Consider the following 27,121-nt stretch of genomic DNA (forward strand, 5'->3'; position numbering starts at 1 on the left):
ATTTTATTAAAATCCGTTAATAAATATTTTGATTATCTTGACTTACTATTTTCTACAAACTATAGACAATCTTTAGATTTCAAATGCACTGTATTAAGTAAAGAAATGAAATAATGCCCTGTACTCATTAGCAGATGCTTTCATTTATTTACTGTTGTTAAACTTTGCTTGATTAAGCAAGGGAAAGAAATCTAATTAATAAGTAACTCTCCACTGCTAAGCAGTAAATAATCCAATCAAGATTGAGCCTAACCCTTCACATCTAATGCAACAACCTTCAAACCTGTGACGATCAAATATCTCCTTTTGATGACAGATAACATATTAGGGAGAAGATGAGAAGGATAACTCCTTCTAGCTACAGATAGAGCTTTAGCAATTGGCATACTAAGTCCTACTTATTTGGGTGACAACCGCAGACCCGATTTTGCTCAATGTACACTAATTGTTCTATGCAAGCCTAAACATAAGCATGTCTGTTCATTCAACACATTCTTACTAAATATCCATGTGTCGGGCACCAACCCATGGAAGAACTGGGGTTACAGCAGTAAACAAGCCAGAAACCCTCCTTTATTGTCTTGTCTGCACCCTGATGGATCTCAGGAGTAGTGTGGCAGACACTGAATAAGAACATTTTAAGGCAAATGTGTGTTGCATAATAGGAAAAACCAGGATGCTAGTAAGAGCATATAGGTGCTTATAAGAGCATACAGTTTTACAGGGTTCAGACTAAGGTTCAGAAAAGACCCCCTGGGAAAGTGTGTGCATGCTGCTTCTCCTTCTTCGCTCACGTTTGCCCTCAGGGTTTTGCCTCATTTCTACTTATCCTTCAAAACTTAGCTTTGATTTCAGGTCCTTCTAGAAGCCAAGTTTGAATTGTCCTCATAAAGTCTGGATTGGTCTTTCAGACTTCTTGGTGTTCCAAAAGCTCTGTGCATTACCGCTATCTTGGCATTAATCAGATATATGAGAATTGTTGCTCATCTGTCTCCCAACTGGATAGTGGATTCTTAGAGGGAATCACTACATATTAAGTGCCCAGCAAGTGCTTAATACATTTTGCTAAATAAATGAATGAGTGAAGGTTTAGCAAGGAAAAATACCAAATACGTAATTTCTTCCTAGGTCTTAACAGACAAAGCAAAAGATAAAACAGGGAAAGGTTTTAACCAAAGTATTTTGGGTAGAGATTTGGAGCACAACACAAGGGCTGAATTATTCAGTGTGTACAATTTCTGGAGTTAGAATATTGTACTTTTGAGGTCATCTTTTGCCAAAATATATTCCGTGATATTTTAGCCCCAAGGTCTCACAGGATACTTTATCAGGATTTTCTCATTCTGCAATAAAAGATGATCTCTGTCTCTCTCTCTACACACACACACACACACACACACACACACATATATAGTCTAAGTCTATATTTATAATCTATATATAATCTAAAATTTCCATGATCTTTCTAACAGAGTATAAACTTATTAGATTAATTTAGATCTTTTAATAGAGAGTTTATTAAAAGAAATAAATAGTGGTCCTCATTCAAGAAGGTGGTTTATCCTTGTAATCCAAGCCTCAGATAAAGAAAAGAATGCTATCTAGTGGTTCAATCTGAGAACAAGGGAGAAGATAGACCAGAGGCTAGAAAACCTCTGAGAGGGTGTGAGGGTGTATCTCAATAGCTCGAACTTATGTCACAAGAGAAAAAAATGTACACACGTGGTCCACCCAGATGATGGGAAGAGGAAAAGATAGGGATTCAAGCAGTTGTAGTCAGAGCATGATGTGGGAGAGAGATTAAGAGCTTGGACTCAAAAGTCAGATGGACCTGGGTTTGAAATTTGGTCATAGGACTGGACACAAACTATCAGACCTGTTCAATCCTTGGTTATTTTTGACTATAAAATAGAGATAAAAACATTGACTATCTAATAGGATTATTGAGAAGATTAAATGGGATATGTATAAAGCATTTCAACATATTGTTTGGCTTTTAACTTAAATAACTCAAGCAAAGTAACAGTAAATATTAACTTATTATTATTACTATTAATATTATTATTTTATTTAGGATGCAAACAAATTTAAAATAATTGTAGAAAATCTCATATATCTTTTAAAACTAATGAGATAATATCAACTACTATATATTTTTAGAAAATATAAATATCAGGTGTTAGTTTTAAGTACATGAAAGCAAATTAAAAAATAAACAGGGTTTCCATTTTACATTTCAGTTGCATAGTTCAGTTGTAGGGTTAGTACTTTCAGTGAAAACACACTAATTTTTAGAAAAAGATTTCAAAATGAACTCTGAAATGTCACCTTTTTCTAAAAAATATGCATGATGCTTGTTGCAATGTCCTTAACCAAATTCTGCATTTTTCAATGTCTAGTCGGATAAATCTATCTTTATACATATAATCCTTAAAGATTAGTCTGGTGGTTTGAATTTTTTTCACTTGGTTAGAAGTATAAAGGGAAAACAAAAGAAATATCAATGAAAATAAGTTTTTAAAATATTTTAATCCACTACATTTTTATTAGAACAGAGAATTTGATCTTTATGGTATATCTCCTTTGGTTTGCTGTATAATCTACTTGCTTAATTATCACAAAAGCCTTAGAACTTACGATATTACATTGGCCTTGGTAGAGATAGAAATGTAATGCTCACCTGCTTTTTTCATCTGGACCAAAAGTATCACAATTTACAATTATAGATGAACCTTTGTAGCCTGGACACTTTACTAACATTACAGTCACAGAAGGACTGTGTTTCTCAAGGCCAGTACACAAACTTATCTTAAATAATTTCCCCCTACAAAATGGCCAAAATATTTATTTTAAATTAAACACAGCATGGGTATATGTATGCCATTATAATCATATCATATCATGGCTGTGGGTCTTTTCTTTAATGACTTACAATGGGGGCTGAGTTGTTTATTTCATATATTGTATTGATAATAATAATTAAAAAATCTAAGTACCTATATTCAATCAAACAAGAAACATGATGGAAATCAAAACTATATTACGGTTGTGTCACTAAAAAGCTCTGTACTCTAAGAAAGTTTTCAGCCTCTCTGAGTTTCTCTGTCCTCTACAGTTTTTGCCGTTATTTAGTATATCACAATGACTCTAAATAATAACCCAAAGCTAGGGATTAATTATCCACAATGAATTTTTCTGACTTATTACAATTTTTTCTTCCTATTGTTAGACTAGGAAAAGGCAAAACAATAAAAACATACTATTGAAAAAAAGTCAAAAGATCTATTTAAAATTTTGGTGTAGATTTTTACCTTTTCTCTCATTTATTAAGCATGTATTATGTATACTTTACCTTGAGCAGTCAGGATCTACACAGCTATTAAAAGATCATTACATCCATGTCTTTTTCTTATTTACCGCATACTCTTTTTTATGTTATCCTAGAAATTCTACTTAAGTTTCTCTACTCAGTCAGACATTAATACTTCTAGAACGTAATTCATCTGTACCCAAAACAACTCTCGAAAAAAATCTGTCAAGTATCTTTTCATTTCTAAATCTGGTAAACTTTGGTAACAATCTCACTGAATAAACGGCAATCACGATGGATGAATTTGACTTTAACTATGAAAGGTAAGCAGAACCCTGTAACACATAACAGTGAGGGAAAGGGAACCAAAGTAAACAAAACCCAATCAACACAAAATGGCATCTTGAAGACAGGAAGAGGGCTCCATGAGGTTGCGTGTTCAGGAGCCAGTTAGAGATGTCTGAAAGGAGTCAGTCTCAGATAAATATCGGAGACTAAGTTAACTCACCTTCTTTTTAGTGATTCTAGCACATCCCGCCACAATAATATCACATGAAGCTCACCTGTATTAAAGATTTTGCCAAAATGCTGGTCACAGTGTTTCACACTGTACTGGCAAATACGGTACAGTAAAACAGGTAACAATTCAATATTTCAAATTGTATCTTAATGTAAAGCAAATCCACTATTTAAAATAGTTCTAAGAAAGCACAATGCTTTTGAAAGGATACACTGGACAACACTGATCAGAAATGTGTGAGCTAACTTCAAATAATAATATTAAAAGTAAAACATGCACTTGAGACCTGAAAGAAGAATCCTCGACACTACCTCAAGGCAATAATGGAAGGATGGAAAATATGAGTGCACAATCGCATCGCAAATATGTACATCCACACATTTTTACTATTTTAGTCATACTGAAACTCGAGAACTTCACAGCAACCTACTAAAATCACAGATCAAGAGGATAAAAGTAGATAAGGATAATGTGCAATTTATGAATACAGTTTATTACCATGGTTACAAACTTTCAGAACAGGCTGAGACGCTGGACTGAGACTTCGCCGAATATCTGTTAAAAAATATATATAAAAGAATCTTAATATAGAGGTCTGTTCATCTCAGGAAGTATAACAGTATTCGACGTATTTCCAAGGTTAAGTATTTCTGGAAGCAAAGCAATGCTTCAATACCCTGAAATACTTGAAGCAATAATGTTATGACTTTTACTTCTCATTTAATTATGCTACTGTGAACTCCACTGGGATAAGGTACATATGGTTCTTTAGATGAGACCTGTCACACTAATCAGGCTTTTCCAGGTTCAGTGCATTGATTTGTTAATGCGCTACTGACACTGGCCAACTGGAACGCTTCTCTCTCTGACACTTGCAAGGGAAGGATTAAACAAACTTATAAAACTTCTGAAGAGTTTTTGCCCACTGCTCTGCATTCTTGACACATGACTTTAAAAGAATTACAAAAAGTGGGGGCGGGGGGGGATGTTGGCGTGCGCGGGGTGCTGGGGGGGGGGGTTGTTCTTTGTGATAGTCCCCTAGAAAGGAACAGGAAACAAGTGTAATGTTCACCTTTCGGCTTCGGTGTCCTTTTCCTTCGGTCGCGGAAGGCAGCCCCCGACTGCAAGGCCTCCAGCAGACTATCCATCACTCCTGTCTCATCACCCTCTGTGAAAAGAGATGCAGGGAATTCCATCAGCCCTCGGGGTTACCATAGCAATGTCAAAGCATGCGCAGAAACTGGTGATGGTATGGTAGGGGGAAAAAAGATCAGATGCCAGGACTAAGCCAGCAATTTCAAAATATGATATGACTTAACTCTCTCATAAATCAAATATCTTTTAATGAAATCTGTCTCATTAGTGTCCGTGTTACTGTCCACTAAAGACAACCGAGTTCGACTGATTCACTTCAGAGCACTGCTTTTATAGTCTGGTGGCAAAATAACTTTAAATGGAAGGTGGGAAGAAAAAGCTCTGCTTTGAATAAGAATGTGAACCAATAGATGTCAAAGATATAAAGAGGACCGAGTTCCATTAATATAAGAGATAGATAAGGGAAACAGAAAATTCACCATATCACAACTCACACAGTAAGAATTAATTAGGCAGAAATCATCAATGGTTACAAAACCCATTGTATGTAAGGTTATGGAGGAACATGGTATGGAGAAATCTCAAAGATATCACCTTACCCAACTAATCAAATTTGACATCACCAGTAATGGGGCACACTGACAATAATTGTCTCCTGAAGTGATGCACTGAGATGGACACAATATAAACTGTGTAAAAATATTTAACCTGGGAATTCCCTGGAGGTCCAATGGTTAGGACTATGCACTTCCATTGCTGGGGGCACAGGTTTGATCCCTGGCTGGGGAACTAAGATCCCACAAGCCGTGCGGCACGGCCAAAATAAATAAATAAATAAACAAAAGCTTAAAACCATCTTTAACAGAAACAACAAACAACAAAAAAATTTAACCTGCATCTAAACATAAGGAAACCATCTTACAAATCCAAAGTGAGCGACATTCTGTGAAACAACTGGTCTGGTTTCTTAAAAATCATCAATATCATGAAACACCAAGCAAGAGAAAGAGAGGAGAAAAGCTTAGGGAAGCAGCATTCTAGCTTAGAGGAGATTAAATAGACATGGCAACTAAATGCAACACACAATCTTCCATTAGCTCTCGGATTATAAAAAAGTCACAGGTGACATTATTGGGATAATTAGACAAACTTTAAATTTGCTGGGTATTAAGTAATTATATTGTACCAATGTTGGTTACCTGAGTTTGATAATTATATTATGATCAGGGAGGATAATGTCACTGTTCTTAGGAGATAGATGCTGACATGTTCAGGCTCACTAAACAACTTACATCACAGTTCCACGTTCCCAATTTCACACCTTTGATCATGCTGTTTTGTTTACACAGAACATCCTTCCCACTTTCTTCACCAATCTAACTCCTTCTCCTTCAAGATAGATAACTGAGAATCCTTTCCTGAGCTGTGTGTGCTGAACTGGTTGCCTCTCTGTGTCCTAATGACTTGTGGTACATATAGCAATAAATCCTTTACAATATTGTTTACTTGATGGTTTCTACCACAGAGAGTTTGTTGAGGGCAGGGATTGTGGTTTCCATTTATCTTTAACACCTAGCAAAGAAAGTGTTCATTAACGTATGCTGACTATATTAACAAATGAAGCACTAGCGTGGTCAGCTGGAAGGAGTCACCACGTAGAAGAATAAAGGTCACGATGGGGAGGGAACCAGCGGGAGCACATTCCCACCACCACTGTAAACAGCAAAGCTTTGTTCCCTCCTTTCCCTGGGCTCACACAACCATTCAGTTGCCAAACCTTGCTCATGTACATGCCAGTATCCCAAGAAGTGATCCATTGTTTCCTTTTCTGACTAAACTTAATGTTGGTGGTCCAGAACTGAATTATTTTTCACCTGAAATATCGCATGAGTTGCCTAAAATGATGTTGCTTCTCGTTTCTCCCTAATTCTAATTCATCCCATAGAGCACTAAAGCGGAATTATGATCCCCTGGTCACAAATTTTCAATATCACTCACTTCCCACAATATAAAGTCCCAACCCTTTCTCTTGGCCCTGACACTGACTCCAACTGCTTTCTAAATCTTATCTCTGGTTTCCAACATCACAATCTGTTCTTCAGCTAAAGGCAACTGCCTGTGATTCTCCACAAACATTTTCTCTCCCATACATCAGTCTCTACCTGGAACTTCTATCCTTTGGTCTTGTCCCCCAGAGCTAATGGCTTTGCTTGGCCTTCATTCCCCACTCCCGCAATGGAAAGAATAGTGTATCAGAGAAAGAAGATCTGCATTCTAGTCTGAGTTGTCAACTGGCTACATGTTCCTACATGTTCCTGACATGTGTAATAGAGATAATACCTATCTAGGGTTGATGAGAGGATCAAATGAGATCATACAAATGAAAGCAGTGGTAAATTGCTGAGATAAAAAATGTAGGGAAATAAATTCATAAATGAACTCCATAGTGCACTATAGGAAGTTTATGTAATATCTGATTAGGTTTTCAGCATTGTTTTAGATCCATTATAAATTAAATAACTCTTTAATAGCATATGTGATTAATAACATCATTTCTAAGGGAAGCTCTGATCAGAAATACAGGTAGACTCTTAAAACAATCCAATGTGTAACATGGAGACATAAAATGAAGATGTTTTCCCAAACGCTGAAAATGCATTTAGAATATTCATTTGACACATGTTTATTGAGGGCTATGATGCACCAGAACATTATTAGGCATGAAGGACATCTAGATCCCAAGAATTAACAAGAAATGTTTTCAGCTCTCCAGAAGCAGAACAGTGTGCTAGGTATGGGAGGGTTCTATCGGAGATGTACGTTTTCTTAGTGAATTATGACCTGGTGAACAAGCAGAAGTTGACCATGGCAGGGACTGGGGAGGGAACAGCATACCTGGCAGAAGAGATAGCAGGTTCAAAGGCAAAAGTTATAAATAAAAACAAAAGTGAGGTACAATAAAGTATTTAAAGGACTCATATTTACATTATTCTAATACAAACCAAAGAAATAAAAACTAGCCATTTTTATTGTAGACTAGAATTCAACTTCTTTAACTACAAGTCAATTGATATTCAAAATATTTATTATAGTCTCTCTCCTGCTGTTAAAACTCTTTTAAATAAATAGACTAACTGCAATAGTCAAAGCTGTGCTTTGTGTGAATAACATATCACCTTGTTTAATTTGTAAATCGTATTTTAAGAAGTCGTACAGCATCAAGGGAAATGGAGAAGGGAGAGGTAGGGATGAGATATTTTTAAAGGAGAATCAAGAGGATGTGAGGACAGGCAGAGGGGGATCTGCTAAGGAGATCACATGGGAGACAACTGGGCCATAGGAAAGAACAGTGGCTGAGAAACTAAAAGCAAATCTGCTGGGTTGACGATTTGGAAAAAGGATTGTTCCTTATTTCACAGACCTGTCAGAGAGTTTGGATAAAACAGTGACAGGTATATATACACAAATACCCAGCACATTTTTAAAAAAAATATTAGTATAAACCTAGAAATAATATTGTTGTCCAATAGGAAGTAATCATGGCATGTTAACTGGAGGGGTGAGGAATATTTACACCATTGCACTATTATAAACACTGGCTATTCGTCTGACCATCAGGTATGATAAAATTATAATGTGAAGACAGCAGAGGTAAAGGAGAAGGGGTATACGAGGAAAGTATAAGCGGGGAGAGGGTATAAGGGAACTAAACCTTCTACCACTTAGGAACTCAATGACTAAAATGAAAAACTGACAAATAATAATCTAAGTACATTATCTAGAAATAAGGAAGAGGTAAATATCAGAAAAAAAAAAACCCACTAAGAATTAAAAGTGGTTGCCTCTGGGAAAGGGGAGGAAGTTGAGACGGTGAAGGAGAGTGTATTTTATTTTGCTATAAGCCTACTGTATTTCATTTAGGAATGTGCAGAAATCACACTGATACACACAAAGAAACTAAAAAATTCCTGACAGGAAGAGGCAACCAAGAAGGAGGAAGAGGAGAGAAAGAGGTTGCTTCTTGACCTTAACGTGCTTTCCTATGACAAGGGGAAGAAGACAGGTAACAAATGGTCCAATATACAATGATGAGCATTGTGATGGAGATCTCCACCAAGGAAGGACACCTGGCATAGGGCAGAGGGAGAAGGGAAAACCGTCACAGAAGGCCTCCTGAAGACCTAAGACTTAAAGGAGTCTTTACATTTGCCAGAGCTTCCTGAAGAGGGAAGGCCCTGCAGAGTTCACAGAACAGCTGTACAGGGGACATGAAACACTTGGGAGAACTCTCATGTCCATGGGAATGGAGGGCAGCTTAGAGTAGGGGTTACTGAGAGGTGATGCTGAGGAGACAGGTAGTGGCCAAATCACCAAGCGCTGAAGAACATGCCAGACTGTGGAGTTTGGAAGGGAGCCATTAACTTATTTTAAATGAAGAATTAACATGGTCAAATTTCTACTTTACAAAGATCACTCTGAGAAGAGACAAGACAAAGGGCAAGGAAAATAAGGAGAAGGCAGGTTTCCTGGTTTAAGTCCAGGCAAAATGCGATTGTGGGAATCAGGTAAAGAACAGAAGTGGTGAAAAAGGAAAAGAGAAAGGAGGAAAAACAGAAAAATCTTGGTCTGCGTGGATGTGAGTACTAAAAAATGAAGTCGAGGCTAATTTCCAAGTATCCGGTTCAGCCAGTTGGATATATGTTGGTATTATTCACCAAGTACTGAATTATTTTTGTTTCATGGTAGAATGGGGCTGAGACAAGAGAAGAATTCAGTTTGGATATGTTGAGATCTTCATGAGATATCCAACTGCAGGTGATTAAAGGTGTCTAGAAGGATGATGGTTTCACAGGTTTAAAACTTGGGGGAGAGGAATTAATTATACTAACAAGTTGAACTTAGAAGCATACTGGTCATACTGGAAGCTATAGAAAAGAACATAAACATAGTGAAATGGTAATGAACACAAGTTTTGAATTTAGACAACCTGTATTTAAATTCTGGCTTTCCAATTAGAAATCAGTGTGGCTTTGGGCAAATTACTTAACCTTACTAATCTCCATTCTTTTTTCCTCAACTTTGATGTGAGATTAATAATAGCGCCTACTTCATAATATTATTGGGAGGATTAAAGGAGATAAATCATGTGTAACACTCAGCAGAGTGCCTGGCACATCATAAGAACTTAATAACAGTTAATCTTTGCTGTGGTCATTACTGATGTTATGGCAGAGCATGAGTTCTGTTAGGAAGGGTGTGTGTAGACATAAGGAAAGAGCTGAGGGGAAGCCACATGGCAAGCTAATATGCAAAGGGGATTTTAGAAGGAACCAACTGTTCTCAACCTGTGACCATTTTCCATTGTGTTCACTTTGCACGTGCTTCCAGAGCTCCCCTTTTCACTCCCACAGTCTCTGGCACACTTTCTTTAAGTCTCATCACATTTGATATGACTTTAGTAGTAGTAAGACATATAATAACCACCTGGAATTTGGCAAGAGGATAGGGAAGGAAAGCTCAGTTTCTCCAAAGAATTGTTGAAAGTGTGCAGCTGATACTCAAAATTCAGAGACTCAGAATTTAACCCACCTCTTTCTAAAAGAAACACAAGACAGTTGCCCCAACAAAATTACATGAATTTACTGTTCATGCTGCTAGTTACAGACCTTCTGGGGACAAAGCTGTATTTGATTTACTTGCTAACCTAGTTCAGTCTTTAACCTTCTAGAACAAAGCTCAAAATACTACTTAACCCAGACAGCAAAAAGACAGGAATAACACAAAACAACATCTTCGAACATGTCTTAATCTAGATGTGAAACTGAAAATTTATTTGAGTCAAGGGAATTAGCCAATTTTCATTGGGATTTAACTGATAAAATGATAATTAGAACAGTTCTCTTGTATATTATAATGACTGACTCAACCATGAGAAGTGGAATTTTATATTTAGAAACCCAATACTTTAATATTTCTGGTTTTATTCACTATTCTTCATTATTTGCATATCTTGAATTAAATATATTTCCTGTTACAAGTTAGAAGGAAAAATGTAGCATCTTTTACAACGAAGTAAGGTTGTTTTCCTTTTTTCCAAAAGAAACTTAAGAGCAAAGTCAAGGAGCCAAAGTGTTGGGCTTAAATCTTGGCTCTTGCCAGCTGTGTGCCCCTTAAAGACCATCTTGTGCCTCCCTATTTCCTCCTGTATAAGATGGGGATAATAATAGTACGCTCCTCAAAAGGCTGTTGTGAGGATTAAGTGAGCTAATACATGTAAAGAGCTTAGGATAATGCCTCACACACAGTAAGGCTTCAATAAATATTACTATTATTTTTAATATTATGATGACTCTTCTTTTTCACTAATATGGCACACATTGCTGAATGGCCAGTGCAACACATCCATTCCCTACCCTCTCTTTGTCTGCTTCCACTACAGAAGCTGGAAAAGTTAAAACATCATTTTCCAAAGCTTCCTTGTAGTGAAGCTGAGGGTGGCCCTATGATGCATTTCTGACTGATAAAGTGTAAGTGATCACCTGTATGGTGCTGCTAGAAACAGAAGAGGCAGATGCTGATAGCCACTCTCCCCCTTCCTCCTATCTTGAATATCTACCGGAGCTGTGACAGCTGTGGCTGCCATCGCACGTTGCTACCCCTTCTCGCTACCTTGAATATGCTTGGACATGTGACAGTCATCATAACTCTGAGCACAGACCACGGGGCCATTCTTTTAGTTGCTCTGGATAAAATATAAGGCTATATTTTTCAAAGCTTCAGTGAAAACTATTTTGCAGATACATTTGAATGTGTAAACCATAATTATTATACTATTACATTGTATTCAGACTGGAATCTAAATGATTTCATGTCTTATAGTAAGTAGAGTTATAGAGATATTTGTAAAATAAAGAATTTTTCTTATATGAACTCTCCAGTCTCAAAAAGAAAAAAAAATCCATTACTGGATGTCATATATAAAGCATGGTTCTATTCTAATTATACAAACCACCAAGAAAAAGGGGTAAAATAAATATACTGTTATATATAAATCAAAGTGTATTGTTATTAACTTTTAATCTCCAGATTTCTTATGATCTAGATTCTGTTGTAAGAAAGTGATTTTGGCATCATAGTCATTCAGCTTAACTCATGAAGATATCTAATTTACCTTCTTCTGGAATTTTTTATGAAAGTTCTTTCATTTTAAAAACTAATATAAACAATTGACCAAATTCCAGAAAAATAAGTTACTTGTCTGCTCACTTAATTCTCCTCTCAAATAAAAAGGGCATAACCACTTTTGGAATGTAAGCACACTTAAGGCACAAAATTTAAAGAAACCATATAGTCAATGAATGAGTTTGTCATTACGAAATATTATAGCAAAAACTTAGTTGTGCTGTATTAAATAGACATCCAACAATAAAAAAAAAAAAATACACCAAAACACAACTTCAATCAGACAGACAGAATTTCCCAAAATGTGTACCACAGAACGCTAGACCCATGAGAAGCTCTGTGTGTGTGTCCATGTGTGTGTACTGTGGGGGAAGTAGGGCGGTTCTGTTGTCAGATATGCTTGGAAAATAATGTATAGTATATATTGCTCTTGGCAATTCATATTGAGTATTGAAATGAAATTCATGGTTGAATTTCACATTGACTAAGAAAACTCAATTCATGATTCATGATAAATGTGGCGTTTCAAATCAGTAGAGGATAAGAAAAGATTCAATAACTACTATGATGGTAGTTTATTTGGATCCCACCCTGCTATTTATACCAAAATAAATCCCAGTGGATCAACTATTTCAACATGAAAAAATTAAACTGCAAAATATAGCAGACAGTATAGAAAAGTATATTTTTCATTGGTTCTGAAAGGAGACGATTTTCCTGGGAAAAATCTGAATACCCAAATGTCATATAGTTTGTACTATAATAAATGTCTATAAATCACAAGAACAATAAGAACAAAGTCTACACATAAACAATGAAAGGAGAAACCAGGGGAAAAAAAAAAATTGAAAACAGGTATTCCCTAAAACTGATTTTCTTGAAATAAAGAACATTATGACTCAGGAAAAAAAAAAAAAAAAATCAACAATCAATAAAAAAATAACAAAAAATCAGGCAAATAATATGTTCAGGGAATCCATCATAAAGACAAACAAATAGGGCTTTTATATAGAGGATATAATCCACAACGTCATTCATAATTAAAGATTTTCCACGTACATCAATGAGAGATCATTTTTACCTATTAGCATGGCAATAATAACAACTGAGGATAATTGGTAAAGGTTGGAAAACAGATCATTCCACACATTATTGGTGGAAATATAAAACTAATGCAACCTCTTGGGAATGCAATTTGGCAATCTGTATCAGAAATAAAACTGCACATACCATTTGATGAAATGATTTTTTTCTAAGAAAATTAGCTTACTTGTAACTCATGAGTGCAAGGGCATATGTACAAGGATGTTTATTACAATGTTTATAATAACAAGTGATTGAAAATGACCTAAATGCCCATCTGCAAGAGACAGACTTAATAAACTATGACATTCATATACTAAAATATGCCGAGATGAGGAAAAAATAATGAAGCATATTTAAATTGTTGATATGGACCATATCCAAAACATAGTAAGTGAAAAAAGCCAATCACTTATCAATGAGGACATTGAGTACAGACCTTTCTATGATCACTCACGGCTATTAGCTACAAAGCAGAGGATAAATTTCCTGACTTCCTGATTAGCAATTACTCCACCACATGATGTTGAAGAAAGGCACTAACTAATCATTCTTTCTGTGTTAAGTGTTTGTTAAAATATCTCGCATGTAAGTATCCAAGTGACCAACTCTGATTAGCTTGTTCACAGTGACCTTTTCTAACAATTACTAAAGAAAACAAAATTTAAAACCAGTATTGTCTCCCTGGCAAAAAGAACATTGCCAAGGTTGTGTGTTGTACAGGGCTGAGTGTGCTGAACAGAGGTCTTCAGATGCAAAAGTACAGAGTGTCTGGGGAAAAATAATGTATCTATTTACATACATATGTAGACGTGAAATGATAATGACATTTAACAAGATGTGACTATCACTCACAGTGAACACCCATGACCCTATAATCACAGAGTAACCCAGAGAGGAAAAGGTTAATTACACGGTAGAACACCACCATTCTAAGCAGAAGTTTAACTTGTCACCCACAAGAGCTTCATTTTATCCTGAGAAATTAGTCTGACAGTGCTTAAGCTCGGCAATTGCTTACTTCCTGTTGAAAATATATTAGATGTATTTTAAACTTGTTTTAATATTTTCATATATTAGAAAAATCTGAAAAGACTTTTCAATGGCTTTGTTCCTCATGAAGTTTTTGAACAAAGAATGAAATGATTTCAGATAGAGAAAATAAAAATGCTTATTCAATACCAAGAATCAAGGGGAGGCTAAGCTAGGGAATAGAGGTGATTTTGCAGGAATTTTCTTTCAGGAGAAGCTGGGACAAACGGACTTGAGGCCATGAGAGGCCACTCTCAACCAGCGGTACCTGGAAGAGTGAATGGGGCCCAGAGGGAACCACCAGTCATGCTGTGACAGCAGCATATGGTGCATACTGGAAGAAGGGGAAAATAAGGTCAGGAAGGGAGGCTGAAGGAGCTTGGATTCAAGGCTGAAGAACTGCCATAGAATGTTTTTGAAAGGTGTGAAATAATCAAAATTGGACTTCACTATGATTAAAGCTGGCACAGTGTGAAGGTGTCAAGCCTGGGTGACTGGGAAAACAGTGGTATCATTAACCCAAAATGAGAACATAAAAATCAGGTTTTATGTGGAACATGACAAGTTAGGTTTTAGATGAACTGATTTTGAGGTGCTGGCAGAATAGTCAAACTCTTTTGTCCAGGAAGTAGTTGGAAATATAAAACTATAAAGTCTGTAGTTCAATTCAATCTTACAAATGTGCACCAAGGAATATGTGGCAGGCACTGAAACCAGGCTCTGCCCTGTTCTCATGGGACTTGCAGTCTTAGGGCAATTTCAACACATAATTCGTCACTACCTGTATGACAAATGTTCCAAAAGAGAAAGCCAAGTGGTATGAAATTGCTTAATACAGAGGCAGTAGGTTAGAGGTATAGCTATGGCTGCCCAGTGATGATTTCAGGGGTTATTCTTTGGTACCTGTACTTGTATTTGCACTTAAATTTCTGAAGATAGGTTTTATTTGTACTTTAAAACACATGACCCTATAGATAGCACAGTAAACGGTGGAAATTTGTGTATTAGTATTTTGGGTGCCAAGAATGTAGTCAAGTGCCACCTCACTACTGCCAATCCTGCCCAAAGTAATTTTACTAGATTCAGGTTCTAGGTTCATTTCGAATATGAATTTGTGGTCCAAGTATTAAGTATTCATTATTTTTTCAGTTCATTTCAAAGGAGAAATACAGATTTCTTCTGCACAAATATAGTATTCCTTCCCCAATCAGATGCAGGAATTATGACATTAATATTACAAACTGAAGATATTTTAAAATCCTAATCAGGTTAACAGCAACATATTTTTGAAAGAAAGGAGGTCAGAAAAGATAATAAGGCAAGTCTGAATGAGTGGAAAGTGAGGAGGAAAAGGAATTGACATATGCTTTGAGAAAGCAAATAACACAGAAAAGAAAAGAAAGTGGGAGACAACTGAACTTTTGATTAACTCATTAACAACTGCAAAGAAACTGGAGGCAAAAATGTGCTAAACTCTCTCAATAGAACAATGGAAGTTTTTCCCTCAGCTACAAAAAGCTGACAAAATGAATACAGAAGCCCCTAAATAAAAACTGATATTAGGTAAGTTTGAGAACAATTTTATTTAGAAAAGAAAAAATGCATAACAAAAAGAACATAAACTAAATGTGAGTTAGATATATGAGGAAACATCATTGAATGCCCATGTACTAGGATCTGTGTGGAGCGTTTTACCTAGATTTTCTGATATAAGTCTCCAGCCCTGCAAGGTAGCTATTATCAGATCCATTTTAAAGCCAGGGAACCTGAAGCCCGCAGAGGTAAAGTAATGCACCAAAAGCCCTACAACAGGTAGGTAGCAAAGGGGAGGTTTGAACCAAAATCTTTTGATTCTGAAACTGACATTCTTTCCGTTACACTCACTTTTCTTGATCCTCTGTATTGTGACACACTGATACTACGATCCTCTAGATACTCCCACATCTGTGTTGTGTGATAACCGAGAAGTAGTCAGACCCTCAGCTTTGTTGAGCTGTACTTAGAGTTGCTTTAGGAAATGCCTCAGGGCACAAAGAGACAGTGGCTTTCATAGCTGGGAACTCAACCAACAAGCACAGATTAGGCCTCCCCAAATTCACTGGGAGCCAGGCACCTTTCTCCAGAACCAGGTGATAAATGAGATGCAGGTCACTGATGACTCCTTCCTTATAGGGAAAGGCCAGAGACATCCTCCTTCTCCCAGGACCAGGAGTACCTGGACATACTAGAATCAGTCCAGTCTGCAGTGGCCTCCTGGTCCCTCCCTACAAGCCACCTACTGGACAACTGCTACAGTTGGATTAAAACCTTGAGGCCAGTCAAACCACTATCATTCTCAGTTACTCCATCTAAGAGATAAGTTCTTTCTGATCCCTATTTCTTCCAGTATTTATTAACGTAAGCAACTTCTCTACTATCTTGATGTCTTCAATGAACACTCCTTTCACTGCAACTGGAAAACTGGAGGGATGATCTCCCTGCCCCCTTCTAGCTGACATTGCTCATCCTCTCATACTTCTTTGTCATCTGACTTTGTCACCTGATTCAGTCTTCCTCTGCCAGTCAAGCCTTGCCACCATCCTGCATGAATTCAACTCCATGTGAACTACTAATCCAACAGCAAATGAGTTCCTTGACCTCCCTCATCTCCAGGGACGAATCCTTTCTCCCTACTTTCCGTCACCCACGCTCACATCCATAATCTGAACTTTACTACCATCCACAACTATTTTATTTCTATTAATTTGGATTCATACAAGCCATCTGTCCTTATTTTCTCTCTCTTTGTCCCTCTCCCTCCCCCTAACCCTCGTCCTGTCATCTATCCACGGAAATCTCCTACACCCTGGCCCCACTGTCTTCACTTCCTTGCCTATCCGTGGTTCATCACTTTGACCACGGTTCACTGGCCAATATCTTATTTTCCTCCTCCATTACGGTCCTTTCTCAGACTACTGGTGAAACTTAAATGAACTGAAAATTCTATCTTCTTGGCACTACACACTAGCTGCTGAGTAACTGTGGTGAAAAATAATACTGCAGGATCAGGGCTGGTACATAATCACAGCTACCAACCTCAACTGGATTCTTAGTACTATCCAACACACCATCTATGTTTTACCTGGAGGCTCTCACTCCCACTCCCTGAGAGGGGCTGTTTCAATGCTTCTTTCAAGGCTTTCAACCGACTACCCTTCCTCAGCAGAGCACTTGCTCTATTTCATATATAAAATAGAAACTACTTGATGAAAAAAACCCTTAACTTCCTACCATCAAATCTACAAATGTATCTGCACCTGGGCCCAGCTTTTTCTCCTTCCCACTCATCACATTAGCAGAGCATGTCACTTTCCAGGACAACTTCCTCCACCTGTGCTGATATCGCATCCTCCACACTCTTTCCAGCTGCCCTCAGGACCTTGCTCTACTGAGTATCATTCTTCCCCAACCTCCTTTCCTTCCTCATCTTCCCCAACCTACAATTAAACAAATTCAAACACATGCTTTGCCCTCTCGACCCCAAACCCCTCTAGCTACTACCTTTCTTACATCTCAGTCTCCGTTCCCATGCTCATTTATCAACCCTCTCCTCTCTCCTTAGAGCTGATGTCAATGGGACAATTGTCAGTCTGTTTATTCTATGATCTCTTGGCAGCATTTGACAATATTGACTACCCTTTCTCCTTTGAAATGGTCTCTTCCCTGGGCTTCATGATACCAGAATTTCTTAGTTCCCCTCCCACCTCCACGGCGACTCCTTCTCACACTCTCTTCCCGGCTCCTCTTCCTCTGCCTACACGTACACCATTCCTCACAGTCTCCACTGGCATTTTAACTCCCACAGCTTTGCATGTTGAGAACTCCAAGTTTCCATCACCAGAGCACAAGCTCTACTCCTGAGCTCTGGCTACAGTGACCAACAATCCCCATTTGCCAAAGACTAAGGGGTTTCCTGGAATACAGGGCTTACAGTGCTAAAACTGGGAAAGGCTCAGGCAAACTGGGATGAGTTGGGCACCCTAGACCATACCCAATCATTCACTAGACATGGTAACTCAGGTGTCCTACAGATACTTCATCACCATTTCCCCCAAACTTCATCTTGTCCTGGTGTTCCTTATCTCAGTGAAAGGCACAGTGTTAAAGTCAGGCACCTGACTTTAGGCACCTGTTAAAGGCACCTGTTAAAGTCAGATGGCAGCTGTTGAAGACAGGTATACATAGAAGGATCTCTCTATCTCAAAGCACTGAGTTCCCAGTCTCTTTTCTTACTGGGGAAATATCCAATAAGTTTCCTATAGAACCTGTTAGCACTTACAAATTCTCCCCAATGAAAAAACAACAAAAACTAATGTATCTTTTATCTGAAACGTTACAGATCTACTGGAGAGCTCCAGTGGGGCAACATTTCTTTCCTCGATGCTGGTGCCACGTTCTTTTGCCATTCATGTTCTTGACACTAATTCTATAAATTATAAAATTATAAAATTTATAAAATTTCTTCTTTAAACTCCTTTGGATATTTCTAACATGCTGTTATGGAATGGTTAATTTTCCTCTTCAATAAGCTAAAATAAAGCAATGTTTCTCGAGTAAGGAAACTCTGGGAAACAGCTTGTATTAACTTATGAATACCTCAGCCTGAAGACATGGTACATATCCTGCAGGTCACTGGGAAGCAAAATGGTTGCGCTTCACAGCTTATTCTGTAAATCTGGGGTCCCCAACCCCTGGGCCACGGACCGATACCAGTCCATGGTCTGTTAGGAACCGGGCCGCACAGCAGGAGGTGAGCCGAGGGCGAGTGAGAAGCTTCATCTGTATTTACAGCCACTCCCCATTGCTCACATTACCACCTGAGCTCCGCCTCCTGTCAGGTCAGCGGCAGAATTAGATTCTCATAGGAGCATAAACCCTATTGTAAACTGCTCATGTGAGGGATCTAGGTTGTGTGCTCCTTATGAGAATCTAATGCCTGATGACCTGAGGTGTAGCTGAGGTGGTGATGCTAGCGCTGGGGAGCAGCTGCAAATACACATTATCATTAGCAGAGAGGTTTGACTGCACAGAGACCATAATAAATCAATTGCCTGCAGACTCATATCAAAACCCTATCAGTGAGTGGCAAGTGACAATTAAGCTGCATCTTACGGAGTAGACTAGACATAAGCAACAGACTTCGGGTGTCACTCTCTCCCATCACCTCCAGATGGGACCATCTAGTTGCAGGAAAACAAGCTCAGGGCTCCCACTGACTCTGCATTATGGTGAGTTGTATAACTATTTCATTATATATTACAATGTAATAATAATAGAAATAAAGTGCACAATAAATGTAATACGCCTGAATCATCCTGAAAGCATCCCCCCACCCTCCTTCCGTGGAAAAACTGTCTTCCATGAAACTGGTCCCTGGTGCCAGAAAGGTTGGGGAGCACTGCTGTAAATGGTTTGTGGACCTCAGTTATCTCCACATGACTCCTGACTCTGGGTGTGCTCAATCAAACAATGCCTTTAAACTGCTTGGACAAGTAAAATACAGCCCAGTGCACAAAGGAGAATGAAGAAAAGTTTCAGATTAAGAACCTACAAGAGAAGAGCAAGATCTAAGACTCTTTAGACTGAAGAAAATAAGGGAAATAAATAACTTCATGGTACTCAACTTATCATATTTACATCTCCTCATCTTAATTCAGCACCAGACAGTAAAGAGGCTTAAGTTACAATGAAAACTTGAGACCAAATTACAGTTATTGGAAAAGAAACAATTAATACAGGATCAGACTGCCTTATGGGAAAGGGAAATGGTGTCCTTTCCTTTTTCTCAAATTTAAGAAGATATTCTCTTCTATTTCTGGGAGTTTAGGTATAACGTTGAAATGGGAGCCTTGCTGTGCTTTCACAACTTGAAACCTCTTACTAGACACACAGCTACAAACGTATATGATGATTTTCCATGCTCCATATATTCATCTAAGCGTGAACTTCCCATTTTCATCCTCTTGCCAGCCATCTTGTGATCACATTTGTACATATTAGTGCTTTCACCAGGGGGTATATGCATCAGTAAGAGGAGAAGCTGAAATAAGATTAGTTAATTTGCTACTTCATTAACAGCTGTGGTAAAAAGTCCAAAGAGAAAGGAGCTTGAAACTAGCTAAAATGAGGGGTTTGCATTGTAAGCGAATCTAAATTATCTATGTCCCCTACTCCTGCGGATAACTGGGAGTCAGCTGTGCACACATCTGTGGGTGTTTATACACATTCACCATCTGTGAGAAGCTTATGGGTTGTAAATGGTGAGCTAATTAGTGAAATGTTAGTCATTCCTAATGACAGTTTTTATGGATAAAGGTTTTACCCAGGTTAAATTGATCTCGGAACCTTGTTGATCACTGGAGGCTACTCTACGTTTTATTACAAGACTGAGGACCTACACTACGCTGTATAAGTCACACATTAAAGATGCATTATAACTAGATCAGGCTGCTAGTTTATGCATGTTAATGAGTTCTGCTCTTAATAGACTGAAGTGCTGATTGAGTATATGTCAGGGAAGATGAGAAGTTGTCAATCTGTAAAAAGGTCAACCGGTTCTATAATAAATGGCATTTTCATTTCTGTTCTACATAAATACTAACCACGTTCCATTCAGAAAATTAAGATAGCATAGAAGCAAACTAGTAATTGACATGAGACAATTCATTACTGAAAAGATTTGTCCATATACATACATACATACATACCTGCATATATACGTATTTCCCTAAGTTCCCCATATCAGTAACTTTTTCTAAACTCAGGTCTCTCTTTTACTGATCAAAAATGTGGGGAAAACATTCGAAACAGGTTAACTTTCAAATACATTTGTCCTATAACCAAATGGGAAGCAAAACAAAAACAAAAACAATACGCTGCACATGGAGAGAAGACTCCTATTTACTTACTGCCAAATGGAAAGAGTCTTACCATAATAGAGTTTGTATTTTAATAGAGGACAGTGTTGTAGAATGAGTGAGTGGAGAACTAAACAAAGTTTGATTGCCTGGGCTCTAACAAGGCTCGTTTTTTTACTTAAAAATTAATTTGCAGAATATAAATGAGATTTCAGAGGCCAAAGGAACCTTATTTTATGGATGAGAAGACTTCTGTTCTGGGAAGCTACCTGGTCTGCAAACCTGGTCACGCTGACCACTAGGCTGGGCCACTCAGCACTGTACCAGGCTGCTCATAGTCCAAGGGGATAACAGCACTGTCCACAACATGGTGAACTGGGGCAAATTAAAAAAACTACCCTATATAAAATGTTACTCCTTCCCACGCTTCCAGTCCCCACGACCCTGCTCTATTTTATTCTCCTCAGAACTTACTGACTTCTAACACTATAGTATATTTATCTTAAACACTGTCTTCTCCACCAGGATACAAGCCCTCAAGTGGCAGGGATGTTTGCTCATTTTATAGTGCCGTGACATAATATGTCTTCAATAAATATTTGTTAAATGAAGGCAACATTTTGATAGGAAGGATATTTTTCACCATTACAGTAATAATTCTGTTAATGAAGGAAGGCACTCCACTGCCAATTTTTATAAATTTTTGGTCAGAAATTTAAAACCACAAGAGCAAATCACACAGGAACCTTAGGAATGCCTTTTGTTATGCTAGATAAGGTGTGATTAATGCTTTAAAAAGATCACAAAATACTGAAACATCGCATATGCCAGGTAAATAAACAAGAAAACAAATTTTAATACTGAGAATCCCAGAGCCTTGGAACTGAATATCTGAGCTGATACCAGCTGAAGTGGAAGGAGGAGGAGTGACCCATTTTCCTTCAAAGGGGAGAATGGGACACATTCTCTGTCTTACTTTACCGGCATCCCAAGCCTCTGTCAGACTCCAGGGGAAGGGTGCCCCCAGCTTATCCTTATGATCTAACATGATTTGTTTTTAAATGTTCTTGGTTAGTGTAGTTACTAAAACACCTAAACTGTCTTTGTTAACAAAGAAGTTTGTTTCTTTCCTCTAAGAAAGAAGCTAACATTTATGTGCAGTTGTTGTATTTCATAATCTATGCCAGGCCCTTTCAGGTAAAATTACCCCCCAAATAAAAAGGCTTTAAATTGGAGATGCAAACTCAACGTGTCCTAAAGCTAGTATAGGCATAATCCACCCTGTCGTGGAAGTTTCTCCCTGCCTCCCCACACCCAATCAGCGACACAGGCCTATTGGTACTACCTCTAACTGCCTTTCCAATCTATCTTGTCTTCCCGTTTTCAGTACATTCTAGTTTGGGCCTTTGGCATTTAACTCCTGCAAAATTGCAACAGATTCCTAACTGGTCTCAGTCTTTCTACTCCCTCTACATATACTCATCCATCTGCCTTTTTGCCATGAGATCCATCTCTCTAAAAGAAGACAATGCCCTTGGAGGATGAAGCAGAAACCCAAAACAGCACACTCCCCAGTCTTCCAATTTAGCTTCATCTTTCCCCACAGCTCTACTCAACGATCATTCCAGGCCTGCTACACTGTTTATTGCTGTCCAAATATGAATTTGATGCCTCTGTGTCTTAATTTAGCCCATGGATTCCAAGGTTTATTGGAAGGCTCAGTGGAAGCCCTGACTTATTTCAGTTTGTGTTCACTTGGTATCCACCTAATTCAAGATTCTGGATTTCTAAGTACGAGTAGAGGTCTGACCACTACTGCTCAGATGTCAGCCCACCTCCCTTCTTCCACCATAATGTGGAAGCCAAAAGGACCTTTAAAATATAGGGCCTATCCACATAAGAGAGGACGCAAACCACATACTTGGGTTTTTTTTTTTTTTTGGTCACGTGGCACACGGGATCTTAGTTCCCTGACCAGGGATCAAACCCACACCCCTTGCATTGGAAGCGTGGAGTCTTAACCACTGGACTACCAGGGAAGTCCCCATACTTGGGTTATAAATGAAAAAGATGCCCCCATCTGCTGGGAGAGAGACTAGAAAATGAGGAGAGTCCATGCAGCATAGGATCCCAGCACACTGCTCCTCATTCCAGAAGGATATGGGACTAAAGGGCAGAATTTCCCATGGAGTCACAGAGAGTGGAATCCAAGAGTGGAAGCATCTTGTGTCCAACGAGCAGATCTGGGAGAGCGGCGGATCCAGGGAAGCATCTTGTGTCCAACGAGCAGATCTGGGAGAGCGGCGGATCCAGGGAAGCATCGTGCGGATGCACCGTGTGCCCCCGAGAGGTGGCCCGGGAACAAGTCTAGGCACAAGAGGGCTACAGAAGCCCCCCTAGGACTTGAGAGCTGTGGGAGGAACACAGGAACTCCCTATGGGCACTGGCTGGGGAGAAAGGAAGTTAGAGAGAAAGTCCAACCAAAGAACGCGGATATACTCCTGAGAATCACCAATGTCAGGGAGCAAAGGAGGTAGGTATCTATGAGCAATCTGACAGATCTCCGGCATCACCATTCAAGAGCAAAACAGACATCACCTTTACCAAAAGCAGGCAGGAGAAATTATGTGGAAGTAGGGAGGGTGTTCTGGGCCCAGACAGAACAGAACCAAGAAGAATGCACATTCTTAGATGTGTACCTCAAGCCGACTTTCAAGCTTGGGGTCCCCTTTAGGGAGAGAGCTTGGCAGGGAATTTCAAACATGAATAACTGAATTCTACACTGGAATTACTGAGCTAAAACACACAGAGACAGAGAATTGACTAAGTTGTTTACCATTAGGCAGGCTGGTGGTTCAGAGTCAGAAATTAAACTGTATTTATAGAAATATTACATCTTTGCGTGTAATATTTCTATTACATCTATAGAAATATTACACATGGATTTGTTCTCTTGACTGAAATACCTATTTGCTACCAATACTATAAAAGCAACAAAACAAAACAAACATGACAGATGTCATATCTCATCCTAGGATTGGGTCAATTTACCTTTAAGTGAGTCTGCTCAAATAGAATATGTACAATTGAGGAATTTTTGTCCTGCAGCCATGAATTCCATAAATATTTTAAAAGTGCTTATTGAATACCTGCTAGGGAAAGATACTATATTAGAAACAGAAACTCACTTTGAAAGGTTTATTGTTTTTTTAAACATGACTAATTTTGTATGAAAGAATTTTATTTTTGTGAGATTTCTTGAGAAATAATAGTATGTTTGATTTTCATGTATAAAGAAGCAGATTTTTTATAGCTAAATCAGAACATTAATTGAAGTATCTTTCCAAATAACTATAGCAAATGTTTCATGTCATTTTCTTCTTTTTTCACATTTTATAGAAGATAAATATCTAATTAGTGAAATGAGATAAACCTTTTACTCCAAAGAGGCCTCTGATAAGTTTTTAGGAGGAATACAACAAATTCTCAAATTTTTTGATTTTTATTTTCATAATTAACTGACCTCAGATTGGAGAAGGCTAAAAGCATGCACACACACACAGGCCTCCCTTAGCTAAGCTGTAATTCTCAGATGGAAATTTTTCTACCTTGAAGAGTTCCTCAGATTCTAACAATGTAAACACTGTTGCAGATATTTCTCCCTTCTCTTCTTACCTTTCTCTTTTTAAAGTTGATAGATGGCAACTGAGTTGGTATTCCATTTCTATTCCACCAAAGTGCACTGCTTTAGGAATAGGATGGTGCCAAACATAAAATGGGAATTTCCTCCCCGGGAGGAGGAAAGATTGGAAAAACAACACTCCTTCCCAAGCTCTCCCTTATGACATGAGTGCAGTAGTTCTGAACAAAGCTTGATGTCATTTGGGCTCTTCTAATTTTCCAGGCAGAGAAGAAATAGTTCATAAACTCCCTACTATGCCTCCAGATATAACATGAAGCCATTTTATGTTCAATCTCAGCAGATGATTTAGGAAACATCACTTCCTCAGACTGCAATGCTGGGCACAGAAAAGTGAAATGGGAAAATCAGTTAGGACACAGTATAACCCCAACCCCATGTTTCCTTGGACCAAGTTCCTTGAGCATCCCATGGAAAAGTTCTCCAAGGGCTGCAGTCTACAGGGTAGGTGAGCAACATTAGGGTCTTTCTTGCAAGGATGAAAGGTGCTTCCAATGATCATAAATGATATTTTCATCTACCAAAGTTGAAATCAGAGGATAATGATAGAGGCACAGCAAAATGGTAGAATCATCTATTAAAACATTTAATAGATCTATTTATTTACTTACTGATTTAATATCTATCTAATAAAAATACTCCACGCAAACAAGAAATAGTGAGCGACTACTATCAAAAGTTGCCATGTTTTTTTGAGAGCTTAACATTGTTCCATTTAAAATAAATAATGGAGGGCAAAGAAAATGAAAAGAAAGTACTTTTATTCACTCATGAAACCAACAGAAAATATAATCTAATTAGCATTGAGAATATCCACTGGAAACGAGCTAATAACTGCAATTCAGCACTAACACAATCAATAGTTATAAAATATATCTGAAGTGCAATAGAAAAACCCCCTTTTTCTTAATTCTTAGCTTTTGAATACAGAGAGTCCCTTTTGTTCACCAATCTTCTTGACTTTATGACATTTGAAGGCTATTCTGAGTTAACTTAAAAAAGAGGAACTGTTGCACATTTAGAAGCTTAGAACTAACGGCAAGTCAAAGAATCAGAGTGGGAATGGCTTTGGAGGGAAACTATCCAGCCTCTTAATGCTGTATTTCCTTTACACAACCCTCTTGAAAGTTAGTGATGGAGCCTCTGACTCAACACTAATTTGACAAAAAATGTTTCCACTTTGCAAGAGTTGCTGCATGAATACCACTAATAGTTTAAAAATGAACATTCAAAGGATTATATTACTAAAATTACTGTCACTTTTACCCATTAATGATAATTACTGGTGACAGTTCTATGGTGACACAATTTATTCTAGCCAGTAATGTCTCCCAAGAGTTGCTTGTTCCAAAAACAGTCAGTCATCTGTTTTCTGTATTACACTAGTCTGTCAAATTCTTCCTGCCTTGGGGCATCCTCTCCTGTGTTAAGGCTGCCCTCGATGTTGACTTCGTTAATATTATGCTGCTTCTAATTTTCTTGAAGAACATTGGGTACCTGAGGAAGGAAGCTATTCAGGAAACAATATTTTAAAATCCTATCACAAAATAATGTCTAATTTCATCTAAACACTAATGCCTATTTATACCACTTTCAAGTAACACATAAATATTCAATTTCTCTGCTTAATTTTCCCAGTCTGCCCTAGGGTATACTTATTTACCATCAAAAGCCAAATACTACTGAGTTCCTCTTTTACTCAGCAAGATAATCACTTCAGACTTTGAGCAACCTTCATGACCAAGTTCAACACCACTGAATGGATTTCCTTCAACTTTAAGGATTCAATGTCAAAATGACCAAAAATAGGAAGAGAAAAGAGACAGCCTATTAATAAAGAAAAAGCTGGCTCCCCCTATGACCTTTTGACACATTGATATTTTCATCTCAAAAGATATACAAACAATAGTACAGAAATACTGGGGACAAAAGCTGGGATAAAAGGATAGGAGCACAATGGTTGTGCTAGGTTGGTTACTGGAACAATTGACAGCCCAGGCTCTTGTTAGCATTTCAAAAGTTCAAGTGCACAACTTTCCATTTCAAATTAACAGAATCTAAAAGTCAGGTAATTTTTCTGCTGTTGGAAATGTGTTGAAAGATTAAGTTTTCCCTAACAATTACCATGATTTGTGTCAATATTTTTACTCATTTAACTACTAGATCCTCGTTTTGCAACACAGATCAGCCATTTTGCAAATGCATGCTTTGGCTATAGGAAGATAAGAAAAAAGTTAACAGAACAATTTTTTTACTCTGTGTCATAAAACTCAAAAGAATAGTCTCTATAGATTATTTATATT

At 37.9% G+C, this 27,121-nt stretch overlaps 1 protein-coding gene across 1 annotated transcript in view; it reads right to left on the reverse strand.

The window, feature by feature from the left end:
• Positions 1-27,121, reverse strand: part of DIAPH3 (diaphanous related formin 3) — a 539,529-nt gene that overhangs the window by 108,397 nt on the left and 404,011 nt on the right. Inside the window, exons 26-27 of the mRNA XM_073795265.1 lie at positions 4,903-4,998; positions 4,329-4,385 (exon numbers count right to left, since the gene is read on the reverse strand). Coding sequence (XP_073651366.1) covers positions 4,329-4,385; positions 4,903-4,998 — 153 coding nt within the window. The remainder of the gene's footprint in view (positions 1-4,328; positions 4,386-4,902; positions 4,999-27,121) is intronic.

The sequence above is a fragment of the Tursiops truncatus genome, chromosome 18 (genome assembly GCF_011762595.2).
Source record: "Tursiops truncatus isolate mTurTru1 chromosome 18, mTurTru1.mat.Y, whole genome shotgun sequence".
NCBI classification, from domain to species: Eukaryota; Metazoa; Chordata; class Mammalia; order Artiodactyla; family Delphinidae; genus Tursiops; species Tursiops truncatus.